At 43.7% G+C, this 23,741-nt stretch overlaps 1 protein-coding gene across 1 annotated transcript; it reads right to left on the bottom strand.

Moving 5' to 3' along the window:
• Nucleotides 1–4,319: 4,319 nt before the first annotated feature.
• Nucleotides 4,320–22,514, bottom strand: TEX46 (testis expressed 46). The gene is made up of 2 exons (XM_069078917.1): nt 22,368–22,514; nt 4,320–4,619 (listed from the first exon to the last, which is right to left on the bottom strand). The coding sequence occupies exons 1-2, from the start codon at nt 22,512–22,514 to the stop codon at nt 4,320–4,322; spliced, it is 447 nt and encodes a 148-aa protein (XP_068935018.1).
• Between the last annotated feature and the right edge of the window lie 1,227 nt (nt 22,515–23,741).

Genomic DNA, 23,741 nt, shown 5'->3' with positions numbered 1-23,741 from the left:
GCACAGATGCTTTCCTAGATAAATGTGAGGCTGGATCTCGAATCCCTCGCTGATTACTTTGCTTTGTGCTTCTTTCTCTGGGTACCAGTGACTGGACTGTGATGCTAAAATGGATGGTTCTAGCTTTGGTGTCTAGCTCATAAGCTCAAGGAGATCCTCGATGCTCACTGGGTGTATAGAGTAGCTATTAAAATCAAAACCATCCAATTAATCCAATCAGTCATCTCAGCTTAGGGAAGGAATCATAAAACAGAAAAGGCAGCCAGGGACTTGAGGTCAGGGGGTCCTGGAGCCAGCTCAAACAGGTCCCTGAGAGCCAACTGTTAACTTTTCAGTGTGAACATTTACATCTTGGAAATTAGTAAATGCTATACATCAAAGCCTTTTTTTTTCATCATTTTTTTTCTTTTTTTGGGGGGGGAAGGTAGGGCAATTTGGGTTAAGTGACTTGCCCAAGGTCACACAGCTAGTAAGTGTTAAGTGTCTGAGTCCGGATTTGAACTCAGGTCTTCCTGACTCCAGGGCTGGTGCTCTAGTCACTGCACCACCTGGCCACTCCAAGGCCTTTATTTTTTTTTTATCAAAAAAACCCAAAATCATTGTTTTATTAATTATCTAGACTTAAGTGATCAAGAAAATATGAATAATGCAGCTTAAATTTAAAAGTATATTGGGTTTAAATTATTTTTTTTCCAGAGAAATGATTCTTAAACATTTACCAGCACATGCCTGCTTGAGATAGTTTCAGGCTTTTCTAGACCAGAGCATGTCCTCACTGCCATTTGTCACCATTGCTGCTGAGGAGGAGGAAGGGAAGGATACCCACCCCACTTTGCTAGAAATCTGAGGGGGAGGCTACCTGGGTTCCTACAAAGAAACCACCTCAAAAGAGAACAAAAGTTGTCTTTCCTCTCTTGTGGCCTACAGAATTAGAACCTCTTCCCCACTCAGTCATCAATCACTCTTTTTTTTTTTTAAAAAAAGCAATCAGGGTTAAGTAACTTGCTCAAGGTTACACGACCAGGTGTTTCTGGGTGGGTACTAAGTGTCTGAGCCCAGGATTCAATCTCCAAGCCATCCCAACACTGGGGCCGGTGCTCTTACTCAATGAGCCACCTGGCCACCCCTAAGCAATTGGGGTTAAGTAACTTGCTCAAGGTTACACAACCAGGTGTTTCTGGGTGGGTGCTAAGTGTCTGAGCCCGGATTCGATCCCAGGTCATCCCGACTCTGGGGCTGGTGCTCTTACGTGCTGTGCTACCTGGCCGCCCCCATCAATCACTCTTGATACATCCTCACCCCCTCTCCCTCCCTGGCTCCTGCTCACACGTACCAAGAGAACATCATCTCTAGCAAGGAGCCAGAACTCTTACGTCAATAGAAATGTCCTGCGCACGGGCCCAGCTTTGCAACTCAAGGATACACTGATGCTCTCATCATTAAGAATGCTACCAAACAGTGTAATAGAAAACCTGTCTGTGAGTCTGGGAAACTGGGCTTAAATATTGGCTCTGACATTAGCTATGGGAGTTAGAGAATCATGGAATTTCAGAGGTGGAAAGAGCTTCAGCAGCCACCTGGAGTAAACCACACCTGGAAAATGAATCTCGTCGACCACATACATGGTGAGTGGTCATCCCAACTTGGTCTGGGATGGAATGGACCCTTTATACACTGGGATCCAAGACCGTCCTCTCACTCTCCTGAGTTTCTTCCTATTCCCCTCCCCCAGTGCTTTCCTTGAGCATCAATGGGAAGATGCTGGCTATTTTCTCATTGTCTTGTAGCTACCCTCTTTTCTCAAAATTCCTACATTACCTCAAAACCATAGAACTGGACAGGATTTTATAAGTCATCTAAGGTCAGCCCCCTCATCTGAAGGATGAGAACATGAGGCCCAGAAGTCCAAGGTCATTGTAACTAGCTAAGCCAGGACCGTGTTCTTCCATAGATCTTCCACAAAGGATTCATTGAGCTGGACATCTTCCTCTGGGTCTTATATTTTGTGCACAACAGTGAAGAATTTGGCCCATTCAAAACTGGAATTTGTGGGATGTTTGGAAGAAGTTTTCATTTTAATCAATTTTTTGTTTTTATATGTTTCATTCTCTTTTTTTTTCCCTTTTTTTTGATTTGGTTTTTTTTTTTAGATTTTTTTTTTTTTTGGCTTTTTGGAGGGCAATCAGGGTTGTCACTTGCCCAACGTCACACAGCTAGTTTTTGTGTTAAGTGTCTGAGGCCAGATTTGAACTCAGGTCCTCCTGACTCCAGGGCCGGTGCTCTATTCACTGTACCACCCAGCCACCCCTATATGTTTCATTCTTGTGTGTGTGTGTGTGTGTGTGTGCATGTGTCTATCCTCCCCAACAAAATCATTTGCTGTAACAAAGAAGAAAAAAATAAGGGGGGGGGGGCAGCTAGGTGGTGCAATGGGAACTGTGCCCCACTGTCTCACATTGCCAAACTCTTCTGGAGAAAGAAGGGTCTCTCTAGCCCCAGAAATATTGAGGAGGAGGAGTGGTCTGAAGTTGTGATGAGGAGATGCACACGCACACACACACACACACACACACATCGGTGTACAAGCACACACATATTATCTTTCTATATCTATATAGATATAGATGGACATTTTCCTGCAACACAATTTATTGGTTTCCAGAATTTCACTTGATCACCCTCTCCCCCGATCTAACACAGGATCTACCACTGAAAGGCATCTCAGAGCCAACTCAGTCAATTCCCCTAATTTTTCCAAAATAGGAAACTGAGTATCTATCAGAGAAATTCAGTGACTTGACCACGGTCATTCAAATAGAAAGTATCGGTGTCAGTTCCCCTGCCTGTCATCTCTGCTCCAGGAGAGGCTCAGGCTGGGGCATCTCTTGACCTCAGGAGTTCTAAGCTGCAGCTGGGCTAAAGTCAATCAGACATCTGCATTAAGTCCAGTGTCTGTCCACACCACAAGCTCCTGGAAATGAGGCCACCAGGCTGCCTACGGAGTGACGAGCCATACCAGATCAGAAGCAGAAACAGTGGTCAGACTTTCTGTACCAATCAACAGTAAGTTGAAGCCCATGAGTGACTGTTGCGTTTCCAGCCTGGGTGAGACCAGAAAACATCTAAAAATAAAGGGGGGGTGGCGTCCAAGTCAAGGCAGGCCTTCAAACCCAGATGTCCTGTTAACAAATCCAGTGCTCTTGCTGCTACTGCCAAGCTTTCCTTTCAGGGCTTCCTCCTCTGCAGCCTCCTCTGACCCCAAAACCTTCCCTGAAGATTCTTAGGGCATCCTCCCCTCCCAATCATCCTCTCCCGTCCCCCAGGCCTTTCCCAAGGGCTTTCCTTGCTATTTCTACCAACCCCTCCATCCCAATTATATCACCCCAAACCCCTCTTGTAGTTCCTTCAGAGATGCTGCAGACAGAGTCTGCTACAGAGAACAGGGACCACTGAGCTTGGAGTCAGGAAGACCTGACTTCTAATGTGGCCTCAGACACTACTAGCTGTGGACCCTGGGAAAATCACTTAACCACTCTGGGCCTCAAGCTTCCTCATCTGAAAAATGAGAAGGTAGGACTCAGTTACCTCCAAGTTTCCTTCCAGCTCTCTAAACCTATGATCCCTCAACCCAGTATTTCTCCTAAAATTTCGGGCAGAGCAGCCCTTCCCCCTCCCCCTTCCCTTTTCTTTCAGTTTCCCTGCAGTACACCTCCCCTCTCCAAAGCTTTCTTTGCTATGTGGCTTCCCATCCAGATTTCCTTCTCCTCCTTCGCAGAATAAAGCACCTCCCCACCCCCCCACCCCCACACACACATGCATACCCACACAGGTCTAGGGCTTCCGCTGCAGCCTTCCCCAGTGTCCGTCCCCCCAGGGCTGCCCTGTTATTTCCCAGAGTATCCCCACAGACACACAAGGGTTTCCTGTGCATTTTCCCCATGCCTTCTCATGGAGTTTTTACCCAGAGCTCCCAACCTTTCTCCCAGGGGGTTCTCCAGAACTTTCCCAGACAGACTTTCCTGCAATTTTCCCCAGGGTACCCTCTGTCCTCCCCCACCCATCCGTGCCTCTGTAGCTTTTCTGGCCATCTGCCCCAGTACTCCTCAGGCAGGGGCACCCATCTGGGCTCCCTACGAGCCCCCCCTCCCCGCCAGGCTTTCCACCCTGTCTCTGCATATCTCGGATTGGCCTGAGCTGAGAAGACTTTTTTCTGCTCTGATCCTCCTGGCTCACTCCCTGCCACCTGTCAGCTTGAAATTCACTCAAAAAAAGGCAAGCATCAATCATTAGGTTTTACTAGCCAATGAGGGGGGAAAAATTCAGCAAGGCCCATGGGAATTGGAGCTGAGGCCCGAGGCAGAGGAGAAGCGGTTTCTCCGGGGAAAGTATTTGGCTGGCGAAGGAATCCGGGCCCGGCTCGACCTCTGCCTGCGGTTCATTTTATTCCAAACAATGAACATCTGGTTCTCCAACACTTTCAGCTTCATCTCGTTGAACATGAGCCGCTCCATAAGCTTGTCTTGAACAGCAAAGCAGGCACGCATCTTGTCGATCTCCTTAGTGGTGAGAGCGGCGCTGCTGGCGAGACACTGGGAGACCTTTGGATTTTCTGTATATTCCTAAAAGGCCCCAGCCCCACCAAAAGATGAAAATTTAGTTCATAGGAATAAACAAAGATGGAGCCAGAGTCATAACGAGGAATTCTGGCGCCCAAGGTAAATTCAGCTGGGGGCATGAGGGAGAAAGGGAGGGTCAGGATCCCCCATCCACCAACACCTTCCAGCGTCATCACCCTTAACCCAGGAGTCCCTGTGGAAGCATATTGTGGGGATCCCCAGGCCCAGAAGTGGTATGTTATAACCACAGTTAAGTGTAGTAGGTTGCCTTGCAGAAGAGTTTGGCCTTCATTCCTACCCTATGGACTCCAATCCCCTGGTAGGTGACAGGCAGGGACTCCTGGGTTAAGGAAAGGGTTGTGGAATGGTGACAGGAAACTGAGATGACAGCCTAGGGTTAGAAAGGGAAGGAGAGAGGTCTCACAAAGGACTGACATGGTGAGGAAGAGCAAACCACCTTCCCCATATTGATATCCTAGGACAAAATCTATTACCCAGCCTCTATTATAGGGATACTCTGGGTATCCCTCATCAACCAAGACTGGCAGCTATGACAGGGCAGGAACCCCAGTGATAAGGAAGGGCACCAAAGGAAACTCAAGTCAATCAACTCCTCTCTGCCTCATCTGTAAAATGAAGGGATTGGACTAGAAATAGAAAGATAATCCCTTCCAGCTCTGACTGCCATGAATCCCTGCACCAGGTTTAACCCATTCAGCCAGCATTTGTTAAATGCCCACCTGCTATGTGTCAAGCCCTGTGCTAGATGCTGAGAATAGAGACAGCTCAAGGAGCTTACACTCTGTTGGGGCAAACAACATGTCACATGAATGAATACCAAAAAATGTTCTGAGGAAGCAGAAGGGTCAGCAGGGTGAGGTGATATTAGCAGCTACAGGTGGGGCAAAGGGGAAACCTCATGTAGGTGAAGGGGTTTGGGGCTAAGCTTTGAAGTAAGCTCGGAATTATGAGAAGCAGAGAGAAAAGAGGGACGGTGCACCAGGAATAGGAGACAGCTTGGGCAAAGGTGAAGGGCTGGAAACAGTGTCAGGTGAGAAGACAGCCAAGGGGGCCATTCTAAGCAGTCCAGCCTTCTTGGACAGCAGAGGGACTGTCCAAAAGATACCCCTTCCCACCAGCTCCTGGGTACAAAACCCAATTCAGCCACTTACTACCTATGTAATCTCATGGTCCTCTCTGGGCCTGTTTCCTCATCTGTAGAATGAAGATCATGATGGAGGTGACCAAGCATTTATTAAGCACCTGTTGGATCCAAACACTGATCCAAGTACTTTACAAATGTTATCTCCTTTGACCAGTATGATTTCAAGTTACAATTTGATGACATGATGTTAAAACTAATTTCCCTGCCTCCTTCACAGAACAGTCGGGGGATCAAATAAGAACATGGATATGGAAGCACTTTGTAAAGGCTACATAAGGGTACAATAAGTTGTCAGCTCTGACTTAGCTCTTTCAATGGGGCTTATCATGGGTTGTCACAGCCCCCAAAGACCTGAGAGCATAGAATCGACCACTCTCTCAATCAACAGGCATAGAGGTGCTTCCTACAGGCTGGGCATTGTGCTAAGCACTAAGGGTCCTAAGATGAAGCAGTCCCTGGCCTCCAGGAGCTTGCATTCGACTGGAGCAAGATAGCATGTAGAAAACCACAAATTAACATCTATGCTGTATTGTATTTTTATATATTTTGTTGAACATTTCCTAATTACATTTTAATCTGCTTCAGGCTGTACCAGGGAGTTTTGCCACAGCAGAAGGACTGAGTTTGACACCTCTGATGTATGTATATATTTCTATATATACACACATACATATATACATACACATACATATATATACTAACTACATATGTGTACCATATACCAATTTATTAAATATATATACTAAATAAAGACAAGCTAGGTTGGGGATAGGTACACATGTATGTTAGAACTTTTCTGCCTTGGTAGTCTTCTAGACTCCAGGGATTCTTAACCTTCCTAATGTCTTAGGCAGTCTGGTGAAGTCTTTGCATTCCTTCTTCAAAGAATGTTTTTAAAAACATAAAATAAAATCAATAAGATAATAAACAGGGGAAATTATGTAAAATGCAGTTTTCCAAATAGTGACTTTTTTTTTGGTCTTTTTGGAGGGGGCAAGGCAAGGCAACTGGGGTTAAGTGACTTGCCCAAGGTCACACAGTTTACTTACTAGTAAAGTTACTTTACTTACTAGTTAAGTGTCTGAAACCGAATTTGAACTCAGGTTCTCCTGACTCCAGGACCAGTGCTCTATTCAAATTTTTTTTTTAAGTTCTCGAATGCCAGGTTAAAAGCCCCTGATCTAGACAAAACTCACTTTGCAGATGAGGGAAAAGGCTTAGAAAGGGTAAATGAGTTGCCCAAGGCCACAGAATTCTTCCAAAGCTGGGATTTGAACAGTTTCTTCCAACTCCAAATCAATTAGATAAATAGAGAACTGGCCTCAGACACTTACTAGCTGTGGGACCTTGGCTAAGTCACTTAACCCTGTTTGCCTGTTTGTTGTTGTTGAACAACAAAAGGAAGATATGATATGGGCGTTGGGGCATCTAGATGGTGCAGTGTATAGAGCACCGGGTCTAGAATTAGAAGACCTGAGTTCAAATGTGACCTTGGACCCTTACTAGCTGTGTGACCCTGGGCAAGTCACTTCAACCTGTATCCTCATCCCTAAAATGAGCTGGAAAAGGAAATGGCAAACCACTCCAGGATCTTTGCCAAGAAGACCCCATATGGGGTCAGTAAGAGTCAGACAAAACTAAACAACAGTAACGGCAACATCAACGAAACAACACAACCTTCCATTTCTTCACACTGAGAGAAACAGAAAATTGCTAGCTAGAAAGGTCTGCAGAGGATGGCACGTGCTCCACCTTTTCTGCTGCCTCCAGAAATAAGTTGGAATTCCGTTTGCCCAGGCCGACTGTACAAGCACGTTGGCAACAGGTGATCTGCCTGTCCCGGTTGCACCAACATCTTCTGAACCACAGTTTCCTTGGGAATAAAACAGGGGAATGGACTACAGACCTCACAAGAATATGGTGAAGAAAGCACTTCATAAGCCTGACAGAGGCTGCTAGGCGGCCCCATAGTGCCAGGCCTGGAGTCAGGAAGACTCGTTCTGAGTTCAAATGTGGCCTCAGACTCTTACTAGCTGTGTGACCCTGGGAAAGTCACTTTACCCTGACTCATAGTCTATCTCTCTCTCCACTACCCTACCCCTCTCCCCTAAAGTCCTTTCAGTACTGACATTCAAAGTCCTAAGGCCTCTTTCAGCTCTAATAGTTTATGTCTCAACACTCATTTATTTAATGCTATCTTTTAAGGTTCCTCTCAACTATTAAAAAAAAAAAATCCTAAACGTAGATCCCAATTCTCATACAGGCCAATTAGCTCTGAATAAAGAGGACCAAACACAAAACAAATATGACAAACAAAACCCCAGACAATTCTGTGACTAGAGCAGGGATTAGACAAAACTGTGGTTTGTGATTCAGAGCTGTCTTCCCATTTCCTCTCATTGCATTAATAATACAAGTGGCCTCCTACCAACCCCACACTGGGCCAACACCTTACCTGGGCATGCTCCTTTAGAGGTGTGTGTGTGTGTGTGTGTGTGTGTGTCAGGAAGACTCATCTTCCCGAGTTTAAATCCAGCCTCCAGACACTTACTAATTGTGTGACCTTGAGCAAGCCACTTAACCCTGTTTGCCTCAGTTTCCTCATCAGTCAAATGAGCAGAAAAATAGCAAACCACTCCAGTATCTTTGCCAAGAAAATTGTAAAGGGGGTCACAAAGAGTTGGACACAACTGAAAATTAAAAGTTGGCTAAATTAAGATATTGCAGAAAAAGTGGTGATTCATACAGTAATATGTAAGTCATTGTTGAATTCCATATAAAGTGATTCTGTACTTTTTTGATGTATGATATGAGTACAGTGTTACATTGTATTACACTATTTAACTATTACTAATGCATTATTTTTTAAAATTTATCCATGACAACTATTTAACCATTATTATCAGGGGTGAAGACAACACCTGTGATTTTTTTTTGTTAGGGAACTTCCAGGTGAGGAAACTCCTTCTCCCATGGGTGGTGTCTCATTTGCAGCTTATAGTTCTAGACAGCAGGATGGGCCATTGGGAGGTCAAGTGATTTGACCAGGCTTGCACAGTCAATGTGTGTCAAAGGCAGGATCAGAACCCAGGCCCTCTTGGCTTGCCAGGCCAACTTTCTAGCCACTATGCATTGAAAGCTCTTTACAAACCTTAAAACATTAAATAAATACTAACTGTTGTTATTCTAATTTATTGTTATTATTACTAGCATATTTTAATTACTAGTATGGCATAAATTTATTCTTTTTAAATATTAGTATTAATATTATTAGTGTTGTATTTAATGACTTTTATGAATTTCAAGTACTTCAGCAGGTCAGGGAGTTAGGGGGAGAGAGACCTTTCAGTTCCCCTGGAATCACCCCATTACAAATGTCAGTGAGCTGTCCTTTTCACACATAGAGCCCCTGATCCTGGACAGCATATATTTTTGAAATTGGGTGAAAAAAAGTTGATAGTTGAGTGTTGGCAATACCCACACGAGTGGCAACCAGAAATTCTTGTGCCTAGGAAGATGATATACTTATGAAGTCGGGGGATGGTCAAAGATGTTGGGCCCTGGGAAAGGCCCAAATGTAGTCACTAGACCCTGGAGGGGAGGAGGTGGCGGGGGAGGAGGAGCCCTTTACTGGACATATAAAATGGACATATAAACCCCTTAGGGCTCTATAAGATTTGGGTCCAAACCCCAGGAGGGCTGTTCCCTTAAGGGGCTCCTCAACTCAGATAACAACCAAAAGCCTTTATTCTAACAGTGGTGGGTCAGCAATGTCATATCCTAAAACCGAGTTACTATTTTCCCTATCTGAACTTCGGAGAGATTTCCCTAGAATTGAAGTGATAAAATGTAACTGGGGAGAAAAGAGAAGTGGTCTAGAAGAAGTCTTTCTCTGAAATCTATGACATTAATGGGAACCCCAAAAAATATGCATTGCAATTGTCAGCTTACAAGTCACAGAGAGAGCTTTCCTGATAACAGCCCCATAAGGTAGGGAGTGCAAGTATGTTTATCCCCATTTTATAGCTGAGGAAACTGAGGCTCAAAAGGGTTAAAAGTTTCACATTCAGGAGGTACCAGATGAGGGAGCTGCCTTAGCCCTCTAGGAAAACTTCATCTTATTAATTCAAGCATTAATTCAATATCATTAAGTTCCTGCTATATCAGTCAAAATATTTTGGAGATGCCCTGTTACCCAGAGTTAAGGCTCAGCAAGCTGGCTGTGCTGAGTTTGGCATAACAATAATCCTTTGTGCCCTGGAATGATCTCAGCCTCTGGCAAAATATACTGCTTGCACCCACTCCCCTGATTTCCCAGAGCCATCCATCACATGTTCACAACACCGCTCCTTGTCACTGACAGGTACTGCCTTCCTGTTCCTGCCCCAGAACTCTGGTTCTGTGCCCTGCCCGGTGGTCATGACCCCCAAGACTTGAGACAATGACTGTTCCCACGGGACCCTAGAGCACCTGTATTGTCCCCAGAAATGCTAGCCATGAGAATGATCTCAAGAACTAAGGAAGATTGTGTTGTAGTCCAACCTCTTTCTTGTATATAAGTGACCCCAGCCTTAGCAGCCTTGAGCCCTCCTTCTTAGGACTTGAGAGGGGTTCTGCCTGCAGGTGCCATTTTTCCTCACTTTGAGATTAATTAAACTTCTGTTTGCGTCCTGGCTCTCCTGTCTCTAGCCTGCTCTGTTACAGGTCTGGTCACTCACAAGATAGAGGATGGCTCTAGTCCAGCTGACATGACCAAACACAGGACAGACCAGACGTAGACCAGGAGAACCCCTGCCCTCAAGGAGCTTGCACTCCACTAAGCGGAAACAACAAGCACTCACATAAATACCATAGCTGGGAGGAGGGGAGGGACAGGGGAAGGAAGAGAATATGCATTTTTCAAACACCTATTACATGCCAGGCAATGTGCTAAGTGTTTTTACTATTGTTATTTTACTTGATCCTCCCCACAATCCTGGGAGGAAGGCTCTATCTTTAGCTACATTTTACAGTTGAGCAAACTGAGGCAGACAGAGGGTAAGTCACTCGTCCAGGGTCACACAGCTAGAAAGTATCTGAGGTTAGATTTTAACTCAGTTCTTCCTGACCCTAAGCCCAGCACTCTATCCTTGGTGACATCTAGCTGTCTGACTACTTATATTGTATATATGTGTGGTCCCAGCATATGAGGGGCTCTCAGAAAAAGCTATTCTATCTTCAAGGTAATCTGAGGATCCACATCCACCCAAAACCATAGCTTTCAAGCCCCTACATCTGTCTACCTTTCCTTGTCGCCCGGAAGACGCAATTATTTCCAAGTTAAATAACAGAGTAAGAAAAGTGGCGATTGAGTCTCTCCCACAATCGCATATCCCATCAATGGGAAAAGTGGGCATGGGGAGAGTTTAGACATCAGGGCACAAACGCAGGCTATGCATGCGGCTGGAGCTTAGGAGTTTACATGGAAGAACATGTGATTGAGAAGAGACACAGAGGGTCACCTCACATTTCCAGTGTAGCAGGTTCGCTGGTGTCTTCTGGTGACGGCAGGGGTCTTTTCTCTCAGGACCTGCTCCCTGCAGGGCACTGTTCTATGCTGATTCTGCTCTGAGCATCACATGGTTAATGTCTCTGAAGCTCCTCTCAACCCCCATCTTTCTCTGTCTCTGTGGATCTCTGTTTCCGTCTATCTATATCTGTCTCTCTTCTTTACTCTTTTCCAGGTGAATTATTCTGCGGGTCTCCTAGCTGCTGCGAGTCATTGTTCCCTACCACCAACTTCTGGGTTTCGTCTCTTTGGGGACATCTACAGCTCCAGTCAGCTAAGGTGCTATTTCTAAAAAATCTTTTCCCTCTCCAGGGCAGACTAATAGCTTTTTAGCCATAGTCAGAAGCTATAAACTGCCATAACCTACTAACCAAAAACAAACAAGGTGCTTACAGGATAAGATTAAGCCTTTTTTTTTTTTGGCTTGTTTTTCTGTTTTTTTGGACAGGGAAAGGCAGGGTAATTGGAGTTAAGTGACTTGCCCAAGGTCACACAGCTAGTAAGTGTTAAATGTCTAAGGCTGGATTTGAACTCAGGTCCTCCTGACTCCAAGGCCAGTGCTCTATTCACTAGCTGCCCCATGATTAAGTCTTTTAACCTGTTCCTCTGGTGCTCATATCATAGTCCTTGTCCTACATCTGACTTAGGGTTAGAATTTCCCAAGATCCTCTCTGACCTGGCATGCAAATTAATTTGAGCCAGAACAAAAGATAAGGAGACAAGTTCTTCTAACTACCTAGCCCTCACTTCCGCCTTCATCATATACCTCTGTCAGCAGAAAACTACGCAAATTTGTGGGTATATTTTGGATAGCAAAAATCCAGTTTCCCAGCATTCTCCCCTGAAGAGAAGAAAAATTGTAGCCCTAAAAAATTGCATGGTATCCGTTCATGTATCTAGGAGCCTACATCATAAGCAAAATAAACTGAAAAATAATTAGTGATGGTGGTAGGGAATTATAGTATCATAGATTTAAAACTGCAAGAAGCCTTAGAGGCCATCTTTAATTTCCCTTTACTTTACCAATGAGGAAAATGAGAGTCCGAGGAGTTGTGACTTGCCCAATGTCACACAGGTGGCAGGATGAGAATTAAAACCCAGGTCCTCTGACTTCAAATCCAGCACTCTTTCCCCCATAACACCATGAAATGAAATTATTTAATATGTGGTATTCAAGCTAGAAATGAATGCCTCTAGCATCAATGCATGTGATGGACACAATTTTATTGTTATTATTCAGTCATTTTTCAGTCATGACCACTTCATGACCACATTTGGGGTTTTCTTGGCAAAGATAATGGAGTGGTTTGCAATTTCCTTCTCCAGCTCATTTTACAGATGAGGAAACTGAGGCAAACAGAGTGAAGTGACTTGCCCAGGGTCACATAGCTAGTAAGTTTCTGAGGCTAGATTTGAACTCAGGAAGATAAATCTTTTTGACCCCAGGCCAGACACTCTATCCACTGCACCCATGTCCTATATCAAACCAAAGACACAAATCTCAATGCAGTTAAAAAAAAAAAAGGCAACATATAAAGGGCTACTGATGAAATTCAGATTCCCTACAGAAACATATTACATATACATATGGCAGGAGAGCACATACAACACTGCACACTAACCAAGAGTGTGACGATAAATGTTTAACAACCAGCTCTCTAGAAAAATGTACCTATGATATAGTTTTCAGTTTAATCTACATAATTGACATTTCTCTCTTGCTTTCTTAAGTTTAGGTAATCAGTAAAATAATAATAGTGTTTGTCAATTTCCATGGAATAAATGCTCGAAATGAAAATTTAACAACCAGCTCTTTGCAACTTGATTCCAGCATACCCCTGGCTAAAACATAGAACAAAGAATATATGAACCACAGCTGTGTACATACATTACATAAGATTGCAAAGAATGAGTTCGGCCCTAAAGAACAGATGTGAGAAAACTCATCTTCCCACTCCTTGGCAGAACGGGAAGTTGGGGTGGGGTGGGGTGGGGGTAGAGTAGATTGCAGACCTCCATGGATATGCAACACTGCATATATTGTGAGATTTTTTTTTCTATGTTTTGATCCATTTCATTGATTTTTTTTCCTCTTCCTCTTTTTTCTTGTTGAAAAAAAATTGTTATGAAGGATAGTTCTCTGAGAGGGGATGGGGAAAGGATTCAGGGGGAAATTTAGGATATATAGAAAAATATATTAATATAAATTTATTTTTATAAAAACATTGCACAGCAAACATAAAGTCATAATGTAATGTTGACTTCTGTTATATATAGCATCTATTTTGATAAGCCACAAAACACATATTACTTGCACTGCAATAATTGGCCTCATTTGGCTGAGCAAAGAACCATTTCTCCTAACACAGTATCATCCCTTAGCTTGGCTTCTAGCCTAAGAGGCCAAATGCACTCAGACTAGGGTCTCAGCCTAAGCCTGTGGCTGGCCCAGAGTGCCTGGCAGCATCTTCCCATCCCCTGGCCAGGAGATTTCCTTGAGCTGGTGAGTGAATAAGGGTATATCAGACTATGTAGATGTCCTCTTGATCCATTTGGAGCCTCTGTGACTGGAGCATTAGCAAAGAAAGGGGCTATTTCTAAGTTCAGCCCTCACCCTTGCATGAGGAAAGATACCCTTGGGGCTGGAAGAATCTTGGTTGATTTTCCTAACTCTGGTGGGTTGCAACATCAGTTTCTTCCTCTTATGAGTCATCATATTCTGAACTGTTATCGGGCTCTAACAGTCTCTCTGCAACTGGTGATCAGGCCCTTCTTCCCCAAGGCCAGTTGGCTGACTCTCCATCTTGCCTTTCCTTCTGCTCAGGAAGAAGTCTGAATAACTCCTCAATAGGAATTAGGTGAGTGTGATATATCATGTTTGCAGGGTTCCAACTGTTTTCTGGGGCTCCCTTTAGGATCATAGGATTAAAGATTTATAACTGAAAGGAAACTCAAAGTGCACCTAGACCAATTCCCTCATTTTTACAGACGAAGACTGAGGCCCAGCGAGGTTGTGATTTATCCAACATCACACAAGTAGTAGGCAGGAGAGCTGGGGTTCAAATCAAGGTGTTCTGACTCCAAATCCAGTGGTTGGTGGGTTGTTCTATTTGTTTTCCCCCTGAAACAGGCTGCCTCCAGACTGGCAAATTGCCTAGTTTTTCAAATTCTTCAGATGGAATGGTTTTTCATCAGTCTGCCATCTTGCATCTATTAAATAGGATGTAAGCTCTTGAGCACAAGGAATGTTTCTGTTTATTCTTCTTTGTATCCCCAGGACTAGCATTTAATGTACCTAGCATATAGTAAGTACTTAATAAAAACTTATCGATAACCTCATTGCATGTACCAAGCATGCCAAAGTTTTAGTAGAAATCCATTCCCTCAATGAAGACGTCAAGTATCCCACCATTGCTTAGATCTATTGCTGCTCTTCTGGACTGAAACCATAGCTGGCTGGGCTTCTTTCAACCAATCTCTCTGTTCAGACTGTGAGTCACTCTTTTTTTATGAGTCACAGTATTTTCTCTGAGATTCATGAGACTGCCTACTGCAAACGCTGGCCCTTACCCAGACACTGAGAGTTATGGAGTATAGGGCCTGTAATGTCTTTTTGGGCAGCAATGTAATGCAGTGTATACAGCATTCAGTTGAAATGCTTTGCACTGGGTCTCTCTAAGGATGATAAGGTATAATTCTAGACTTGATTCCTGACAGGCTAAGACCTCCTTAAGCTATTTGCTTTCAAAGTCTTTACCATGATCAGAGTGGGTATTAGTATGGAAACCATATACAGAAAAATGTTAATCCATAATGCCTTACCAACTATAGGCTACTAACAATGATAGTTAACTAGCATTTCTATATAGCACTTTAAGACTTGCAAAACACTTTGCAAATATTTCATTTTAGGTGCTATTATTATCCTCATTTCGCAGATGAGGAAACTGAAGCATACATCTTATATCGTACTGGCCTCCAGGCTGATCTTCAATCTCTGTGGCAAAGAGGAGAGACATCCTATGCTCAAAGATGAACATTCTCACACCTGGTCATAACTTTCACATCCCAGTGACTCTGAATTCCTGTAGATTGTCATCCAAACCCCATTCCCCACCAGTCACTACCTGACTCCTCATTCCCCTCCCCCTCAATTCTCCCACTCCAAAATTTCATCCTAGACCTTCCACTGTGCCTTCTGGAATGCCTGTTCCATGGGCAACAAACTTCCTTTCATCTTAAATCTTTTCCTTCCACTTTTTCCACTTGCTAGCTTACTGAAACCTGACTTTCCCCTGATGACACAGCCTCCCCGAGCACCCTTTCCTGTACTGGCTGCACCTTCATTCATTCTCCTTGACATACTGTAAAGGTAGGGCAGTTTAAATACTCACTCCCCATTGCAACTTCCAGTTTCTCTACCCTTTATTACTCAGTAACTTCTCTTCCTTTGAGGTTAACAATATTCATATCTACAGACCAATCAAAACCCCGGTAACTGCTGTCTACAGAATCCCAGGTATTTCCCCTTCTTTCTTCATTAAGTTCAGTACCTGATTCACAGTTTTTCTCTCCTCCCCAACTCCTCCCCTCATATCACAGTACTTCATCATACATATTGGCTCTCCTTCCAATATTCCAACCACTCAGTTCCTCAACCTACTCACTTCCCATGATCTGCTCTTTCGCTCCACCTCAGTCAAATAAAAAGTCAGCCCTACACTTGATCTCACCGTCACCCACAAATGTACCGCCATCTATGTTCAAGAATTCTGCAATCCCTATATCTGACCATAATCTATTAAACTTTTCACCTCTATGCCTGCCTTTCCTTATGTAACTCTAGTCTGCATTCATACTGTGACCTCCAATCCCTTGATCCCTTGATTCTCTGCCAGGTCATTTTCCCTGCACTAACCATTCTCTCCTCTTCTCCCTATCTTGACTCCCTGGTGAGCCAATTCAATTGTGCACAGTCCTCCTCTCTTGAGTCACTAGCCCTTTATCATATCACTGATTATGCCCAATCAAACTTCAGCATCACTCCCACCATTTACTTTTGCTCCTACACACATGCTGCTGAACGAAGGTAGAGAAAATCATGAGACTGTTTTGACTGGGTCTGCTACAAGTTTGTTACATACCCTCAAATGAACCTTCACTGCTCCTAGCCAGGGATGGGGAACCTGTAGCCTCGAGGCCACATGTGGATTCAACTAAAGGGACTCACTCTGCGAAGTTTGGATTCAGTCAAAGGGCCTCACATGAGGACCTAGAGGGCCACATGTGGTCTCCAGGCCACGGGTTCCCCACCCTGTCCTAGGCAGCGCTACTATACCTTCCTTACCAACTCACTAGGCCACTCTCTACAGTGGATCTTCTAGAATTTTTCATCCCTGACTCCTATGGCTCCCACTCTCTCATCTAAGAACTTGGCTTCAAATTTTATAGAAAAAAACAAACATTGAGGCCATTTGCTGTGAATTCCCTCTTCTCCCCTTTTCCCCATCTCCTATCACTCAGGTGCCTTCTGCCCCTCTCCTCCTTCACCCTTGTCTCATTTAATGAAGTGATCAAGGCCAGCCCCTCTCCTTGTTCAATCCATCCCTCTCCATCCAATCTCCTCCAAAAGATTGCCCCCCATCATCCCCACTCTTTCATTTATTTTCAGTCTCTCCCTCTTTATAAATTCCATGCTGCCTACAAATATTCCTACGTCTCCCCTACCCTGAAAGAAATGCTCACATGATTCTTCCATCCCCACTATCACCCTAGGTCTTTCTGCCCTTTGTAGCTAACCTCCTCAAAAAGGCTATTTATGATAGGTACATCCACTTTCTGTCTTCTCACTCTTAACCCCTTAAAATCCAGCTTCCAATCAGCAACACTCCTGTCTCCAAAGTTACCAGTGATCTCTTAGTTGCCAAATCCAATGTCCTTTTCTCAATCCTACTTCTCCTTGACCTCTCTGCAGCTCTCTTGTCTCTAGGTTTTCAGAGCATCCCTCTCCTGATTCTCCTCCTACCTCTCTGACTGCTCCTTCTCAGTTCTTTTGTTAGCTTCTCCTCCAGATTACACTAGCTGTAGACATCCTTTAGTTCCTGGTCCCTCTTCTCTTGTCACTCTATACTACTTTACTTGGTGACCTCATCAGGTGCCATGATGATTCTGACATATACCTATCCTGCTCCAAACTCTCTGCTGACCTCCAGTCTCACACCTCTAACTGCCTTTTAGACATCTCAAACTGGATGTCAAGTGGATATCTTAAACACAATAGGTCTCAAACTGAGCTCATTATATTTCCCCTTAAACTCCCTACTCCCACCCTTCCTACCTTCCCTCTTACCACCATCCTCCCAGGCCCCCAGACTCCCAACCTTGGACTCATCCTGGATTTCTCTCTCTCTCACCCCTCATATCCAAGCTGTTACCAAGGCCTGCTGACTTCACTTTCTCAATATGTCTCAAAATACTCCCCCTTCTCTCCTCTGACACTGTCTCCATTCTGGTACAGGCCTTCATTACCTCATGCCTCAATTACTGTAATATCTCACTAATTGGCCTGCCCACCTCAAGTTTCTCCCCAACCCAAACCATCTTCTATTCAGTCATTAAAGTGACTTTCATAAATCACATGTCTAATCAAGTTATTCTTCCTGCTCAATAAACTCCAGTGCTTCCCTCTTGCCTCCAGTCTCAAATACAAAAAGCTCTGTTTGGTATTCAAAGTCCTTCCCAGCCTAGCCCCTCCTACCTTTCCAGTCTCCTTACCCCTTACTTCCTGAGACCTCACACTCTTTGAGCCAGTGACACTGGCCTTCTGGCTATTCCACAAATAAGAAAGACACCCCATCTCTCCACTCTACACATTTTCTTTGGCTGTCCGCCATGCCTGGAATGCTCTCCCTTCCCATCTCCACTTACCGGCTTCCCTGGCTCCCTTTAAGTCCCAACTAAAGTTCCTTCTTTTCTTGGAAGCCATCCCCCACCCTCATAATTCTAGTACCTTCCCTCTGTTCATTATTTCCAATCATTCTGCATATAGCTTGGTTTGAACATATTTATCTGCATGTCGTCTCCCCCATTAAATTGTAAGATTCTTGAGGGTAGGAATTGCTTTTGTGTATAGACAGATACAGATATAAATATATACAGATATGTGTGTATATATATATATATGCATGAATCTATGTTTTTATGTATATGATGCCAATTAGGGCCAGCAAAATCTACTTCTTACAAATTAAATATTTTTTCTTCACTTTTTCATTATCCAAAATTATAACATAGTTCTGGCCTGATCATAGATCCAAGTGGTCTGGACCATACCCAATCCTCTAGGATACTGTTTGTGGGATAAATTTCAGGCCACTAGGGTCACTCCATCCTGTAGCTCCAACTTCTGCCATTGTTTCAGCAGCAAGATGCCATCTAAGAAGCCAGACTTGAGTCTTGGCCTGTATCACTTCCTTAAGGCCTTCCTTATAGAGTTGTACCTGCTACCAGTCATTTAGAGAAAGGATTGGGTTGGTAAAGCTAATTTCCCCAATACTGATGACACCACCTTCTGGTGGGGTCTCCAGACCCAGCTTCATGTCTATGTGAAAAAGTCCATTACCCTACATGGTTTAGATGCTCTGGAGGTGGTGGTCATGGTGATGATGATGATGATGATGATGATGATGATGATGATGATGATGATGGTGATGACGACAACCCAGAATGAGTGATAAAATTCAAGGCCTTTCATGGCCAACGGAACAGACAAGGATGTATTCATGGTCAGAGGAGAGCCCCTAGTAGCTTGGTCCAGACGCAGTGTGATGGTAAAGGTCTACCACCCCTACTACAAGGGATTCAGCATGAAACTTTATGGTGTTTTGGGGGGGGGGCAGCCTTGTAGGGTCACAAAAAAATGAACCCTTTGAGGGCGGTTAGGAGGTGCAGTGAATAGAGCACCGACCCTGGAGTCAGGAGGACCTGAGTTCAAATCCGGCCTCAGACACTTAACACTTACTAGCTGTGTGACCTTGGGCAAGTCACTTAACCCCAATTGCCCTGCCTTCCCCCCTGCAAAACCCAAAAAAAAAAAAAAAAGAAGTGAGTATCCAAGAAAGACAGATAAGTAGAAAATACAAGCAGAGAAATTAGCACAAAGACCAACAGACAGGGCTCTAACTGTCTGAGTAAAGCAATATTGCTATACACTTTACATACATTGAGGGAGCACAGACAATATCTGAGCAGTCAGAAGGCTGTCAACAAGCTACCACTCAGAATCTCAACCAGGAAATCACATGATCCTTCTCATGAGCGAACCCCCAAAGCAAAATACCAACTCAGAGTATACATGCCCTTCTCAGAACCAGAAGGTATCACAGCCCTGGTATGAAAGCCTTCCTACAAGTAAGCTTCCCCTAAGCAGGCTTCTCTTTAAGCAGGTTCCTCCCCTCAGTGGGCTCTGTGTGATTCAGGATGTATCACAGCTGGGCACATAGGCCTATTAAAGGGCGAGGAAGATCTTATATTTCATTAACCTTACAGGCTCCCAGAAGAGCTGCCCAAGATTTTAGGCATGGGTCTGCACCGCAACTCTCCACAGAGATATTCATTCTTACTAGTCAGCCAGAGGACACAATGAGTCCACATCAAAGACATTAAGGAAAAAGCACAGTAAGAAATGTAGTGATGGAATATTCCCTACTGTAAACTCCCACAAATAGACATTTTCATGGGACCTGTGCTCATATACAGGGATCACACATAGGGACACATGTAAATGTAAAGAACATTGTAGCCACACATGTAGGGCACATTCATGGAAGGGTAACACATAACTTTAATACTTCAGGGCCACTTCTGTCTCCTGGTGTTATTATGACACTGTTCTCTTTGGGTTTTTTTCCTGCAGGTTATGCTGTTCAAGACTAAGTCCACACTTAGATATCACATAGTGTCTCTACTGCTCCCTACTGGGTCTTGCATCTTTGTGACTTCCTATTTCTCTCTTGGACTGTTATTCTCTCTGCTGGGCATAATCACTCTAATGGTATTCTATTTACTGTTGGACATTACTCCCTGCTACCAGCTTCAAGGCTTCATCTCTTCAAGGCATCCTACCAGCTATCTCCTGCCTGCTAGAGTGTAGTGACTAGGAAGCCTCTCCTTTCATCAGGACAATCCAACATTTCTTTTAGCCAGAGATTATATGCTCCCATGCCTGGCTAATGAAAGCTAGACAGAGCGCCCCCAAAATAAGATGAAGTCTTTTATAATGGCAAGATCTATGTTGCTTTTTTATGCAAGAATTAATTTATTTTAACAATTGAACAAAGCAAAAATTATAACTTTATTCATAACCATTTCATACAATAAGATCAGTTCTGCCGAAGCTGTCAGGAGTGGTCCATGAGTACTTGTTTTAAGTTGCATACCCCTGACCTGGGAGGACATGAACATATGAAAAGAGGTAGAGAATGGAATTCCATGTTTAAGGAATAGCCAATAAGACAATTTTGTTATAACAGAATATGTGCAAAGAGGACTAACATGAAATCATTTCATAAAGGTAGGTTGGAACCAGATCGTAAAAGACCTTAAATACCAAACTAGAGAGAGGGAGGGTGATATTTTACCATCAAGGCGAGAGAGAGTCATTAAAGCTCCGGTAGCAGGAGACTGACGTAGTCAGACCTGTGCTAGAGGGAATTTCAATTAGAAGCTGAAAGGAAGATGAATTGGAAAAGAAAGAGACTGGAAGCAGGGAGACTGATCCAGAGGCTACTACAATATTCTAGATGTGAAGAGTGATGAGAGTGTAGATTAGGGTGTCTGGACTAGTGGAAGGGGATGGACAAATCTGAAGGATGTTGAAGAGGGAGAACTGACAAGGCTTGGCCACAGTCTGGAATACAGGAAGGGGAAGAGGGAGAGGATAAAGTCAAGGATGATGCTAGGGTTTTGTACCCTGAGTATCTGAAAGGATCTCCTTTGTGCTTCTAATGAGATTAGATAACCTACTCCCTGTGGACTCTATGGCCATGACTAGTTTCCTACAAGCCCTTTCCCATTTCTCTGGGCCCACTAGTAGCATGTATTTGCTGGTATTTTCATCCTCACATTTCCCCCTCCTCTCTGTAACCTGCCTGGTTGGAGAGCCTCCACACTTAGAGGGTCCCTAGGCATGATCTTTTCCAAATCACCAGACTAGCCATTCACTCAGGAGCTGATAACCTCTTGCTGTTTATAAAATGAAAGATACTCTTTAAAGTCAACAAGAAAGCTGGTGGCAGAGCAAGGACTTAGAATGAGCAATCTATCTCAGCAGGACACACTAGACCATTCAGTTGTACCAGGCACAAGAGTTTGCAGAGAGAAAGCAATATAGTGAACCGAAAAGAATACAGATGTGGAGTCAGAGACTGTGGGTTTGAATTCTGGCTCTGAACACCTGCCATTGGGCAAATCATTTTATTCCTCGGAGATATAGTTTCCTCCTTTGTTGAACTATATAATCTTGAGTTCCCTCAGAGCTTCTAAATGCCATGTTTTCTAGCTTCCAATCACATCCAACACTTTCCAAATTCTCCTGTATTCATTGCTGTACTCAATATGATCATGTCCCTAGCAGAGCCATAACTAGGGTGTGGTGACTAGGACTTTGTCATGGGGCACTGAAATTTAGAGGGTACAAAGTCCAGTTCAACCCCCTCATTTGACAGAGGAAACTGAGACCCAGAAGGCGAAGAATTATTATAATGGCAACTAATTCCCCCCTCAAGGTCAACTGAATTTGTCTTAATTTTGTGTCTTATTTTCACCTCTCAAAGTACAAGGTTGTCTTGAGGGTAAGTTTCTTGCCATTTGTTCCATTACTAGCTATAGCTCTATTCCCTACGCTCCTGGCATATTTTTCTCTTAGGTTTATGACTCCATCATACTCTTGAGATATCCCCTCCCTACACTCCCTTAGCTGACTGTGTTCTCTGCTCTTTAAGCATCCCCAAAGTCTTACCCCAACTGAGCTTCCCCTCACCGTCTCATGCTTCATCCTGTTTGGCCAGACTTCTTGCTTGACCAGCCAGTTGCTAAGCAACAGCAAAACAACCAGGACCGCGAGCAGAATGGGCTTGTAGTTGAGCAACCAATTAAAGACGGTCCCTAGGGAATTTGCCGTATCCATAACTGCCTCCAGGTTCCCTAACAGATGAGGGAAGCATGCTCTGCAAGAAGGCTCTGTGGCTGCCCATCTCCATCCCCTGGTTCTTCACTCCCTCCCAGCACCTCAACAAAGTGCTTCTGTGACATGGGCTGGGCTGGGCTGGGCTGGGCCACACCCCTCCTAGATCATACCCAGTACCTCTCATCTCTCCCTCCTGATGTCCCTGGCTTCCTTCAAGTGCTGGCTAAAATCCTGTCATCTATAGGAAGCCTTTCCTCAACCCCCTAATTTTACTATTTTCTCTCTGGGGATTATTTCCCACTTATCCTGGATATACTTGTCTGTACATAGTTGTTTGCATGTTCGTTCCCCCTTTAGACTGCAAGCTTCTTGAAATCAGGGACTGTCTTTGTCCTTCTTTGTATTCCCAGGGCTTAGCACAGTGCCTGGCATATAGTAGGTGCTTAATAAATGTTTATTGACTGACCTCCTTCATTAGATGATAAATTCCTTGACAGCAAAGTCTTTGCTATTTGCTATAGGCGAATTTACTTCCCTGGTGCTCATTCTTACATAAAGCAGGTGTTGTGTTGAATAATTCTCCTCTCATACTTTCCTTTTTCAGAATTTCCTTCTAGCATTCTTTAAAAATTTGCTAGTTGTGTGTAGCACTGTAATTGGTACCTGAGGGAGGGGATGTGAAATTATAAGGTTTAATCAAGACCCAATCCTTGCTCTCATGGAGCTTAGCATACAGGAGGGATCAGACAGACACAGACAATTCTAAAGCAATGTATTACCCATTACATGCTGTGGAAGAAAAAAATGCTCTTAGCTAAATATGTCAAAGATACAGTTTTATTAAAAGACAAAGAATTTCTGAGCAGCAGAAAGAAAAGACTCAGAAAAGACCACCCCTCTCAGCAGTTTCCAACTACTTCATAGCAATTTCATAATAATTTTGAAACAAAAGAAATTCTAGAGTAAGAGAGAACAAAAGTACATGGTTTCACTTTCACAGGGTTTTTAGGATTACTAAATGAAGGAATCATTGTTAGTATTGGGACTCACCCTAAGAAAAGAGTGAGTCTTTTTGAAACTACTCCCTCTTAAGAACTCTATTATTTAAACATTTAATTTGATATCATTTTTTTTCTCAATTACTTGTAAACAAAAATTTTTAACATTCATTTTTAAAAATTTGAATTCCAAATTCTCTCTCTCCTTCCCTTCCCTTGAGAAGGCAAA

Source organism: Petaurus breviceps, unplaced genomic scaffold (genome assembly GCF_028583685.1).
Source record: "Petaurus breviceps papuanus isolate PSGF00001 unplaced genomic scaffold, PetGlider_PUasm1.0 91041, whole genome shotgun sequence".
Classification (NCBI taxonomy): domain Eukaryota; kingdom Metazoa; phylum Chordata; class Mammalia; order Diprotodontia; family Petauridae; genus Petaurus; species Petaurus breviceps.
The sequence above is the reverse complement of the archived record's forward strand: the minus strand, read 5'-3'. Positions and strand labels throughout refer to the sequence as shown.